Genomic DNA, 12,954 nt, shown 5'->3' with positions numbered 1-12,954 from the left:
GGCCATCTTATAAGGCTACATCATACATTTTTATTATTGAAGGTTGCTCCGTATCTTCAAAGAATCTATAGCGAGGTAATTTTGTGCCACACCTCAACACCGACTGTGCATATACTTCACATTTGAAACGAAGACATGATCACGAGTCAAATGTATAGAAACCAGAGCGAGCCTTTCTATTGCTACATGTATCACTGTCGGTTAACTACTCGTAAAATATTGACACACCCAACTGCGCTTGCAAAAAGAATTAATAAGCGCTTTTGAAGGAAACTTGATTCCAAATCCACTGAGCGGTAGAAAAGTGATAAATCTTCTATTTCCTTTTTCAGCTTCTATAGAAATGTTTTTGGACAGTCATTCAGAGGCAACCTGTGTGGCCCTTAGAAACATACTTTATTAGATCCCACTCTCTGGCTAGAGTAATAACCACACTTTCCACAGAACTACAATAATGAAACTTAAGAATCTCCAAAAAACTCTATGTAAATCTGATCTATTAAGTGTCAATGATGAACGCCGCTACTTCATCAGTCCTCAGGAAATGTCAGCGTCGTGAAATAATCATCGTATGTCTCAGCTTTACGAATCACCTCATAGCAATCATCAGCCACACGCAAAATTTCTGCGTGTCTTAATATCCCGTTAAAATTGAAACTCAGTGCACGGCCGTACGCTCCTACGCTGTGAATGATGCACAGGTCACCAATCTCTGGATTTTCATTCAGATCTCGGTCGATGGCAATCTTGTCATAGTTCGCGCACCTTCTTGATTTCCACTGCCAGTGAAAACATCATCCGAGCAATCTCGGCCAGATCCATGGCATTCAGAGAATGTGACACGATCATGGTGTGTAGACCGAAGCGTTCCACACCGTATGCCTTGCATTTCTTGAAGGCGGAGAACAACTGGGCTTTCGTCAGGCCAAACTTCGCCTCAGCAGGATCGCCGACACGCGTGTTGAATGAAATCTTGTGATGAGGACCTGGATTGTACCTGAATGCAACCACTTTGGGCATCTTTCCTTCTAACGCCTTCTTTAGGTTGTCGATTTGGGAAAAGTCGTCTAAGTTGACAATGGCTCCCAGGTCAACCGCCTTTCGATAGGCATCAAATGCGGTGTTATTGGATGTAAACATGATGTCTTCGCCTTCAATTCCCAGTTTTTCACAGAGAATAAGTTCTGTCAGTGAGCTGCAATCCATTCCCATCCTACATTCCTCGTGCAGCATCTTCAAAATTATTGGGGTCGGCGTCGCTTTTACAGCAAAGTGATTCTTAAAACTCGATCCGGTCATCAATCGCACCCAAGCAAAGCTGTCGTTGAAGACCTTGGTTCCAGTCAGTATTTTCTCTCTGTCGTAGAGATAAAACGGGGTTTTATACTGAGAGGCCACTTTTCTGAGCTCGACCTCGCTGCAGGGCAAAGGTTTCTTACTCAGCTCTCCGATCTCATTGCTAAGGTTTTCCATCTCTGAGTCAAGTCTACATGGACAAGAAAGGTACACGTTAATTTGACATATATATAATCATGTAATATTTTACAACTGTTCATCCCATGTTGAGAGCTCAATTATTAGAAATGAAAGGTCTTAAGTTTGTTGGGACTTTAAAAATTACTTTTTGGAAAATGAAGAGTTGGCGAGGATGAATTTCAAACCGCATTTTTAAATTCATACTCGAAAACTGTGATTAATGACTGTAAATGTTCCTTTTCAAGTTAGAATTTGCTATTCACGGGTTGATACACGCGCATGCGTTAAACACCAAACCAATATACCATAGTTTCTTGGTTATAAGGCGCACTCGGTTAAAAGACGCACCCCAAACTTGGCAACTTAGTCAAGCTAAGTTCCCAAACTGAAAATTACGTGAAAATACTCGGTTATAAGGCGTACCAAAAGGTTGAGAGCTAAAAAAAGGTGTGATGGATCTGAAAAAGTTTCATGGTTGCTCTGGCGATGAAAGCAAACGGCGAAAAACTCTCACCGAAAGTCGGCTTCAAAGGTGATCGACAGCTGAATATCAACACGCCACTGAGAAAGTTTCACGGTTGCTCTCATTATCAACACGCCACCGAGAAAGTTTCACGGTTGCTCTGGTGATGAAAGCAAATGGCGAAAAACTCTCACCGAAAGTCATCTTCAAAGGTGTTCAACAGCTGAATATCAACACGTCACCGAGAATGCAAGTTTCAGTGCACAAAAAAGGCTGAATGGACGAACAAGGTAGGTTTTATCTCCACGTCGTTTATTCAGAGAAGGAACTATTCGAGCGCGCGACAGAAACACAATTTTTGGAATTTGAAACGAGGCTCGAACGATTGTCTTGTTGTCATGGATATCATGTTACTGAACTTGTGCTTTTAAAAACGTATGCGAATTTCCGGTTGTTTGCTTTTATATGGAAGTCGATTAGTGTTCTAAAGAAGTATTCCTTTATAATTCATAAGAATAAAGGATAGGATTCTACACAATCTTCGCTACACCTCAGACTGTAATGTATTTACTGTACGCTGGAATGTTGTTTCACGAAGCGGTTTATTTGTTGAACTCCAAGTTTTTTTACAACCGTGCCGAGCTCTTCTCTCTCTCTCCTACTCACCCGGAAAATTACATGATTGACAGGTAACAAAACGACAACCGGAAGTGGTCACTACACAGACCAAAAAGCTCTGCTCGTGTGGGATTCGTTTCGTGGTCATTTGACGGAGACCGTATTGTAAAGAAACGGTTCTTTCAAAACCACAATGAAGTAGGCTAAACTGTATAAATTAACTTAACATACATAAATTAACATTGTTCAATTTCATCTTGGTAAGCTGGCAGAGAATGAAACTGTCATTCCAAATAACATGGAATAAATATTTGGATTTCATGTTGAATACGAATTGGGTGTTTATTGATAGTTTTCAGTTTATGAGTAGTAGGTTAGCAAAGCTTGTTGATAATTTACCCAAAGATTCTTTCAAAAAACACAAAACAAAAGTTTAAGAAAAATGAAAATTTCAAGTTGATGAAACAAAAGGGAGTTTATCCTATGATTATATGGACAGCTTTGAAAAATTTGAAGAAACACAATACCCGTCCAAAGATGATTTTTATAGCATTGTAACTGGCAAGCACATAACTGATGAAGAATATGAACATGCACAAAATGTTCGGAAGACATTCAAATTGAAAAATATGGGTGGATATCATGATTTGCCTGATGTGTTGTTATTAGCCAATGTGTTTGAAAATCTCAGAAAGACAAATAATGTTTACAGTATTATAAGCTAGATGCATGCCATTATTTTACAAGTCTAGGTTGGGATGCAATGTTAAAAATGACTGGTATCAAACTTGACCTCATGTCAGATGTTGACAAATTTTTGTTTATTGAAAAAGGAATGAGAGGTGGTATTTCATATACTGCCAATATATATGCAAAAGAATAAATGCATGAACGATTATGACAAAAGCAAACCTTCAAAGTATATTACTTGTACCTTGATACTAGTAATTTTGATGGTTTGGCAATGCCACAATATCTTCCAACTGGTAATTTCAAATGGCTCAGTCTAAAATAGATTGCTAAGCTTGGTTTAACAAAATGCACAGATGAAACCAAAAGAGGAATGATTCAACTTGACTTGGAATATCCAAAAGAATTACATAAACTTCACAATGATCGTCCTGTTGCTGCTGAACAAATCAAAGTTAAAAAAGAGATGCTCTTAGATTATTGTGATAATACTGGAAAGAAATATGGAATAAGCATTGGTCAAGTTCAAAAGCTTATTCCCACACTGTCTGACAAAGAAAAGTATGTGTTGCATTACAGAAACTTGCAGCTTTATTTAGAATTAGGATTAAAGTTAATGAAACTACATAGAATCCTTGGCTAAAACAGTATATTGATTTTAACACAGAGAAGAGAACTGAAACAAAGAATGCTTTTGAAAAAGATTCTTCAAACTTATGAATAACGGTGTACTTTTGGAAAAACAATGGAAAATTTGCGAAAGCGCGTTGACGTGAAACTAATCACTGACAAAAATATGCTCGCAAAGTATTGCTCAAAACCGACAAACATTGGAAGTAAAATCTTTGGTGAGAATCTTGTGGCTCCTCATAAGATCAAAGAAACGCTCGCTTTCAACAGACCGGCATATGCTGGGATGTGTATCCCTCGATTTGAGCAAGACGTTGGTGTATGATTTTTATTTTAATTACATACATCTTTAGTTGTTCGTTACGAGAAAATACGCATTCATTTGCGCTAAAAGGCGAACAGTTGCGTGAAAATACCATCATTATAAGAGACAGAAAAACATCATTTGCGGGTAAATCAGATTCAATAATGATTTTTGCATTTTAATCGACATTCTTATGCGTCATTGGTCAAACAAAAGAGAAAAAAATATAATTTCATTTGGGTGTGGACAGAACCTGGCCTAGACCATGGCCTACCCTGTGGCCTACCCCATGGCCTACCGGTGGTCAGATTTTTAAGAACATAAAAATAAAATCAGTAAGAGTCGAACGAATACGCTGGTGTACAATTATCTGTCTCTCAAAAGGGTATACTGAGAGGTCGCTAACACGATTTTCAACGTCCGAGGGAACGAAACACTGCAAATATCACAGCACTCAGCCATAACGGTAGGTTAAGGGGGAGGGGAGAGGAGGGGCCAATATTGCTTGGTCGCAGAAGAAATGCAAAATGGCGGCTTTATGATGCAGGCTGTCTGTTGGTAACATACAGTGGAGTGCTGGTGTAAAAATGTAATGAATGGCGTTATATCGGAGAGCATACATATCCAGGTAAGAAAATGCAAACATTACGTGCCAGACCAACTTTTTAAGTGCCCTCAAGTGCTGTAGAGTACTGAATTTGCAACGAGCACCCCGGCACACGCACACATCGCCGTCGTAAACATTGCGCAAACTTTACTTGCTTTTCCAAAGAAAGGGTCAGTATTGCACTAATTTGAAAGGAAAGCTGATATGATGATGTTTGCCCAAAAGTTGCATTTAACTGGCTTCTGTTCCTCGATTTCCTTATTCTTTCAGAAGGTTAAGAAATTTTGATCGGAATGTGGCCGCCAAAACAGCAGAAGAAAGTCGTTGGTAAGACAGTACTCAGGAAAACGTTGAAAGGCTTCCAGCAATGCTATCCTTTTAAAAATCTGACCACCGCTAGGCCATAGAGTAGGCCATAGGATAGGCCATGGCCTAGGCCAGGTTTTGTCCACACCCATTTCATTTGCGCTTAAGGTTACTTCCCACCTTCGCGGGTGTCCTTCGGGAAAATATTCGTACGCGCGCTAGTTTCAAGAAAACCCCAACAAACTATATATCAAAAGAAAGCTTAATACATGCAGTTTACGATAAAAATATATAATTTAGGCGATTTTTTTTTATTAAGAGACTATCAGGAGCCGGTAAGGCGTGAAACGACCGAGGGTCCTTTTATTGAATTTATCGGGTATCGGATCTCGCTGTACGAGCAAAATGGCTGCACAGTCTTATTCACGAGGCATCAATCAACAACTGTGTGTCAGGCTTTTCCGATATTCTGATTGGTTGTCCAGATATCCGTATCTAAAGTTAGAGTAGCTTAAAAAATGCGAGACGTGTTGCGTAAATGGACACCACGCATGACGAGCTTTGAACCACTTAATCCTTTTATGCAAATGAGCTAATGCGAGCTTCAATCTCGCACAAAGCTCATTTGCATAGTAACTGGATACTTCTGACTCACACAGACGACGTGCGCACTCCAGGCAGCCTTCCTGTAAGGTGTCATAATCCTGACATCGATGTGACAGATAATCGCTTTTGCAGTGTTTTCTTTGCCGGTTATACTTGTCATCAAGTTTCAATAAGACGGCTCTCGTGTTTCTGGAGAACAGCGAAGTTTTCGTAAATTGTGAGATCGGATGGAAGAGCAAGTGTTCAACTATTTCACTCTTCTTTCCTGGGAATTCATTCATAAAATGTGGGCGGACCTTGGAGCATCCAATAAGCTGGAAATAAGAAATAAACGGGAAGTAAAATCGCGAAAAAATACTCCCAAGGAGACACGAAAACAAAATAGAGAGTGGAGAAAGCGAAAGCGACAGCAGAAGAAGGCGCGTAACCTGGATCTGCTCGCTAATACTGAAGTTCTGCCGGACATCAATGATGGACCAAATGTGGCCGAGACGAACTTGATAGATAAGACGTCCCTTTCTCCAAATCTGGTTACAGAACAGGTAGGCAACGAAAGCGGACTTATCATGCTTGAGGCTAATTCGAAAAAGGAAATGTTGAGTAATGCGAGGCGGCCACGATTAACAAACCTCTTGGATGTAAATTTTTCAAGATCAGCAACAATGCTTCGGATGGCGCTTGAGGACGACGCAAAACGCAAGCCGACTCAACATTCAAGGCCGTTATTAGCACAGACAACGTTTCAACGCATTATAAGTCAGAAAAATATCCATTTGAAGAGTATGTCTGATAAAGAATTCAACTGCAACTTAAAAGAATTGATTCCGGAACATTTGGAATATCTAACCCAACATTCTATTGGCAGTGGAAGTTTTGGCCAATGCTTCAAAGCAAGTTACCGCGGGATCACCGTTATTGTGAAGAAAATGACACACAATGACAACGCCGAAGAACAGTTCAGGGCAAAGAAAAATCTTCTTCATGAAGCAGGGGTTATAACTGCGTTGGGGGATCATGCTAATCTCCCAATGTTGTTTGGAGTAGTTACAAAGAGCGTGCCCTTATGCCTTGTTCTACAGTTCCATGGCGTCAACCAAGAAAGCACTACTCCTCATCAGGCAGCAAGCAAAAACCTACTTAAACCAACAGATTGTATTTCACTGTTTAAAGAGATAGCTTCATGCTTGAGCTATGTTCATTTAAAAGGCTACCTGCGCAATGACGTTAAGGCTAACAATGTGGTATTGGAAAGAAAGTCCGACTCTGCGAAATATGACCCGATTCTTATTGATTTCGGTAAAAGCACCAAGTTGGGGTTGCCATCCTCAAAACGAAGTTCGTCCTACTGTTCAAGAAAGACCTATTTAGCACCAGAAGTCCAAAAAGAAAAACGTTACAGCATTGCTAGTGACATTTACTCAGTAGGAAGAATGCTGAAGGCTGTGTCGTGTTTAATAGGTTTTTATGAAAAGCTGCGGGTGCTTGTGAAAAAGCCACTGACGAAAACCCCGGTGATAGGCCTACCGTTGAAGAATTTTTGCAACAAATCTCTACAATTATAGCATAGGTATTTCGCTAGTTCTTTTTCCCCATCTCGTTGCCATGTTCCCACCAATAACGTAGCTCCATTTTCTGCCTTTAAAAGCACACACAACCCACAATTCCTCTATTCGCTCCGACGAAGGGCTAACGCTCGAAACGTCAGCTTTTGTAATCGTTACGGTGGCCAATTTACCATTTCAACTTTGTTGATATATCCAAACTTTTTCACATGCCATTCGTTCTTGTAAATCTACCCCAACAATTCATTAAAAAGAAACACAAAGAATATTTCATTTGTTTTTTTCTTTCTTTCTTTTTGGAATCTTAACTCAAGTGGCATTAAACAAAAATGCTGGATTGTACTGCACTTTTGGGTATGCCACCTTAAAGTACAGCCTACCGAATAACATCATCGAAAGAGTGTAAAAATACAAAAACATCATCGAAAGAGTGTAAAAATACAAAAACGCTGGGTTATACCGCACTTTTGGGTGTGCCACCTTAAAAGTACAGCCTACTGATTAAGATCATCGAAAGAGTGTAAAAATACAAAAATGCTGGGTTATACTGCACTTCTGGGTGTGCCACCTTAAAGTACAGCCTACTGACTAAGATTATCGAAAGAGTGTAAAAATACAAAAATGCTGGGTTATACCGCACTTTTGGGTGTGCCACCTTAAAGTACAGTCTACTGAATAAGATCATCGAGAGAATAAAAATTCAAAAACGCTGGGTTATACCGCACTTTTGGGTGTGTCACCTTAAAGTACAGCCTTCTCAATAAGATCATTGAAAGAACTCTCACAAGAAAGAAACTTTAAGTTCATGGATCTCCTAAGAAAGCCGGGTAACTAGTGCATAGTGTGAAATTGAAAAGGAAGCAAGTACTTACAAATGGTGCCCTTTTTGATACCGCTCTCTTACAAAACATCTGGGCGCTGCACAATATGTTTCTATATATTCTTTGACTTTTGCTGATAAGCCGCATCCACAATTCAACTAAATTAAGCCACGTTTTGAAATGCTTAAAAGCTGTTTGAAGGAGTTATTCGCATAATGATATGCTTGATCAATCTATAACATATTTAGCTAGTTAATACACGTGGTTTAAATTTGGAAAGTAAGTTTTCATAGCCAATCAGAAAGCAACTTAAAAAGGTGTTGATGGAGCTTGCATCTATAGCTTCGTTACAATATGACTTCGAAAAGCTACCAGGTTTCGTGCCATAAATGCGGAAAACCTTTTAACACAAGTTCGCTCTGAAAAAGCACTTGGTTAAGGCGCATTCAATTACAACTTTACCGAAGAGAATAAGCTTTGTGAGTGAAGGAATCGAAGCGCCACTTCCAAAACCACAAAGAATAAGCAAGAGGACCGGAACGTATCGCGCTTATAAGACATGGAGAGAAAGTGTGCTGAAAGGAATAAAAAATGCTCACCACCCAAGAGCTCGAGGTAATTTTGAATATCAAAAGTCTATATATGATCTGTTTCACATCTATGTGTGAGCGTCGCACGTAGTCTTGCTGTATTTTGAGGAGCTTGAGGTTGCCATTGACGTTACTTTGTTCTTTAACATACAGCAAAATGCGTAGTTACTAAAAGTTGGAATCACCTGAAACCACCTGAAACCACCAGAAACCACCAATGAAACCACCTGACTGAAATTACCTGAAAATTACATGAAAGCACGCAGACATGAACGCAGAACGCAGACCTCAAACCTCGAATAGCCACGCCTCGAAAAAGGTCTACACAGTGTGTAATTAGCAGATTTATCTCTCTTCCCTTTGTTATCAAACGAGATCACGGAATGCGTAAGCGAAACTGCTATGTAAACATTGGAGTTGAATTCTTATTGACGATATCGCAGTTACGACCCTCCACTGTCGAGCCGTACCAGTCTTGCATAGGTTATGTGTGTGCCTTTTGAGTCAGTCGACGTATACGCAATCAGTTTTCCTTTGTGTATACAGTGTGTAATTACCAGATTTATCTATCTTTCTTTTGTCATTGATGTTATCAGACGAGATCTTGGAATATCTGTTTTCACGTTAAAGTACTTCTACTATATGTAAAAGTACTACTACTATATGAAATCATTTTTGGTACAATCGTACAAAGCAACTCAGGTGTCTCGTTAACACTGACCTCAAAAACGCAGACCGCAGACCGCACAGCTCGAAAAACGTGTACCCAGTGTGTAATTACAAGATTTATCTCTCTTCCCTTTGTTATCAAACGAGATCTTGGAATGCGTCATGAAACTGAGACTAATTTCATTGTCAGTGACAGTGAGATAACAGATAAAAATAGACGTCAAGTAGAGTAAATTAGCAATGCCTAAGCTTTGCGTCATGCTGAAAATTAAGATACCGATTAGCGATAATGTTTAGTTCACGTGGGTTTAGATGGCTTCTGGGGTGGTTTCACGTAATTTCAGATGGTTTCCATGGGGGTTGCAGATGGTTTCAGGTGGTTTCAGGTGATTCCAACTTTTAGTAACTACGCAGCAAAATGGCATAAACAGGAAATGAATTTCGTTCCACCCGAGTTCTTCAGACAGTTTCTGGCCGATCTGGGAAAGCCAACAGTATACTCTGTCAAAGACACCAGTTACTGGAGAGCTCCAATATTCCATACAAGTACGAGACGGATTTCTTTCAAGATTTTTGAAATGAAAGTTATTCGATCTGCGTTACCGGAAATACAGATAGCACAGGTCTGGTGCGGTAACAGAACCATAAGCGAAGATGATGAAAATGAGTTAGAAGACATCAAAACGGCCGAGGACGCCATTCATGCAGCTGTTAAACGTGCCAGAACGACCAGAAGGCGTGTATCGTGTAGAAGCCAGTTAAACGTCAGTAGTCCGTCAAGAGAGTTTGAAGTGATCTGGTGGCCGGACATGTACGAGACAAGTGGCTACGGCAAAATGTCATTGCGGTATTACGTTGGAAAAGTATTTCACTCGTGAACCACTAAACAGAGAATCCCCTCTGAAAATTTCGTCGTTATCTTCACATGCTGAACCACAACTTCGGCGTAAAGTTGATTTTACAAGGAACGACTTAGCCGTGTCACTTAGCGCGGACAATTCTTAACAAGGACATTGCTTGCAAGTGTCTTATGTCTTCAAGTTTTCTCAAAACGCTACAACAAAAATAATGAGTTAAAATGTTCGTCAAAAATTATATGGTGTAACATTACTTTAAGCTGTTAGAATATTTCATTTTGTCGAGAGTTAATCAAGTTTTCGATCAATAGCTTGTTTATTCCATAGTGTATTTACGAGGGTCGTGCTGAGAGCGCGTGAGTGAGACGTAACAATTTCAAGAACGTCGCACGTGTCGCTCGACGCTAACGGGTCACGTTTACATTTATTTTATTATAATTAAAAGTGGGCAGAATTTTAAGACATATCTTGAAGTGGTTTTCATCTTTTAGCAAATTTGCAGAATTAGTATAACTACATCTGTTTACTCTTGAAAATATTACATTCACGTTACGCGTTCTATAATTTTGCTTTTGTCATATTCTTTCTAGATTTCAGAGCTCTCGTTCAACTTAAAAACTTCTTGTCAAAGTACTCCTCTAAACATTCACTTTTAAATACGGGTATTCTAGTTACACAAGCATCCCAGTTGTTTACGAGTTGACGTGAGTCATAGTGCCTTACTCCAAGACAATATTTGAATCATTAGTTGTAATCTATGCTGCTGCATGTCAGAGAATTTCCATGACAAGTTATGAACAGCGCTTGGCCCTAAAGATATAAAATCCATTGCTGCCAGAATCACCCTTACTCCGCAACTGCCAATTCCAACTGACGAATTCAAGGACACTTGTGATGGCATTCCAAATCGAGTGACGTTCTGTGTTGAAGTCCAGAAATTCGTTTTGAGTGCTTCATTCGAGGGGCAAAGCTCCTGCAAAAGATGGAGGCCTGCCTTCACCAGAGAAAGTGTATTTGAGGGTATTTGGAATTTCATCCCATCATCGAAAAAAATGCTCTTGCTCAATAAATCGACGTAAATCATACCCCAGTGATTGCGTGTCGGAAAATGGACTGGAGCCAATATTTGGGACATTTCTGTTGGGTTGGTTTGTTGTACTAGCCGCATTAACTTTCTTGATTTGAAGCTTTTTACGTCTGACGTCATCCAAGTGAAAAATTCTGAAGGTAAGTACACAGTTGTGTTATTTCCATTACTCCTTGCTTCTTCTAGACACTTTCCAATGCATATGTCAATAACAAAGTTATCAAGATATCTCTCTTCTACAAGTTCAGCAAAGTTCAGCGAGTCGACTGACTTCCTCTGAAATTTTAATATTGCCTGATGTGATTCAGTATGCCACAATGCCTTCATAATTGCTTCCTTTTCTCGGTCTGTGCAGCCCTCAGTTTTGGACATCCACCGCTGTTCTGAGTTAAGTTCACGCTTCGTTGTTGCAACTGAACAAAACTTTCTCAGAACTCCAACACCGTTGAGGTCAAAGTTTCCAAAACCAAACATTTTTACTCCTGTTGGGGACCTCTTCTGCTTTCCTCTCTCTTTCTCCATAAGTGACATGGCATCGTTCAGCAAACTTTCACTTGGACGTTGCAGAAGGGTGAATGGATCGGTGACCACAAAGTGACCGAACAGAACCTCTATTTCACCACGGAATGAGGACACCTTAGGAAGCCTGTCCTCCAAGCTACCAAATTCCCATCTGGTCATTGGTAGTGAGAAAATTGCGGACAAAGGAGTTGCGCTGAAAGCAGCAGATGATGTAGTTCCTCCTGAATCTGATGTTTCAGCAACGGAAAGAGCAGAAACGTCACCCAGAAGATCAGTCTCTGTTGAACACTGGAGCTGTATTGTATCATCTGGTGACACAGTAACTGGACCAGTCGCTGTGGAACACGAAGGCTGTTTTTTGCTGCGTTCGGGGTGGTCTTGGTCAGCATCCGAGTTGGGTAATTCTACATCATAATTTACTTTGGTTTGCGGTGACTGCATACTGCCAGAATCTGACCAATCCATAGGAACATCTTCTGTGTGTGGTACCTGAGTGGCACTGTTAGCATTGGACACATCTGCTAACTCAGCTTCAGAAAATTGGGATTCTAGTTGTTTTGCACAAGTAGAATCGAATACAGGACTACCGTGCTCTTTGTCAACTTCCTCCCAAAAGCCGTTTTGATAGCGATGAATCTTGGACATGGACCCTCCTGACACTACAGTGCCCTTCGAGTTGTCATGGTCATACTTAAGGAAGTCATCACCGAATACCTTAGTAAACAAGTCATCAATTACGAAAACCCACTTCTTTGTTTCTCTGCACCACGGAATCTTGTCCTTTGCAGACCAGCCATAGCCTCGGTAGTGAAAGTGCTTCTTTCCTGTACAACAAATTCACTGTTTCCCTTCCTTTTCTCTTTCGCACTGTTTCCCTTCCTTTTCTCTTTGTTTGTTACGTTAGCATCTCGTACACGGTTTTCTCTTTTTCTCTGTGTTTATTATGTTAATGTCTCGTGGACTGTTTCTATCTATACCTGTGAGACTGTTACACTAATACCTCACAAACTGTTTCTTCCTTTTATGTTTATTTGTCGAGTTAGTATCTCGTACACAGGTTTTATTTATTTACTTATTTATTACACTGGCATCGCACGCACTATTTGTCAAGGATTGTGAGGATCAAGGTATCTATGTATAAATTTT

The 12,954-nt window shown here is 40.0% G+C and overlaps 2 protein-coding genes and 1 pseudogene across 4 annotated transcripts in view; 2 read left to right on the top strand and 1 right to left on the bottom strand.

The window, feature by feature from the left end:
* Positions 1–12,954, top strand: part of LOC148734227 (uncharacterized) — a 221,737-nt gene that overhangs the window by 90,823 nt on the left and 117,960 nt on the right. The window lies entirely within an intron of this gene.
* LOC148734240 (uncharacterized) lies at positions 8–9,545 on the bottom strand. Of its 3 annotated transcripts, XM_088754558.1 has the most exons (3): positions 8,683–9,355; positions 5,750–6,014; positions 8–1,486 (listed from the first exon to the last, which is right to left on the bottom strand). In XM_088754558.1, exon 3 carries the CDS (start codon positions 1,471–1,473, stop codon positions 751–753), a length of 723 nt encoding a protein of 240 aa, XP_088610684.1. In that variant the 5' UTR covers positions 1,474–1,486; positions 5,750–6,014; positions 8,683–9,355; the 3' UTR covers positions 8–750. The 3 variants fall into 3 exon arrangements, with proteins under 3 accessions (XP_088610684.1, XP_088610682.1, XP_088610683.1); XM_088754556.1 differs by lacking the exons at positions 5,750–6,014; positions 8,683–9,355 and adding an exon at positions 9,395–9,545; XM_088754557.1 differs by lacking the exon at positions 5,750–6,014 and having other exon boundaries at positions 8,683–9,354.
* On the top strand, positions 5,985–7,500 carry LOC148734241 (sperm motility kinase X-like; annotated as a pseudogene).

The sequence above is a fragment of the Stylophora pistillata genome, chromosome 3 (genome assembly GCF_964205215.1).
Source record: "Stylophora pistillata chromosome 3, jaStyPist1.2, whole genome shotgun sequence".
Classification (NCBI taxonomy): Eukaryota; Metazoa; Cnidaria; class Anthozoa; order Scleractinia; family Pocilloporidae; genus Stylophora; species Stylophora pistillata.
The sequence above is the reverse complement of the archived record's forward strand: the minus strand, read 5'-3'. Positions and strand labels throughout refer to the sequence as shown.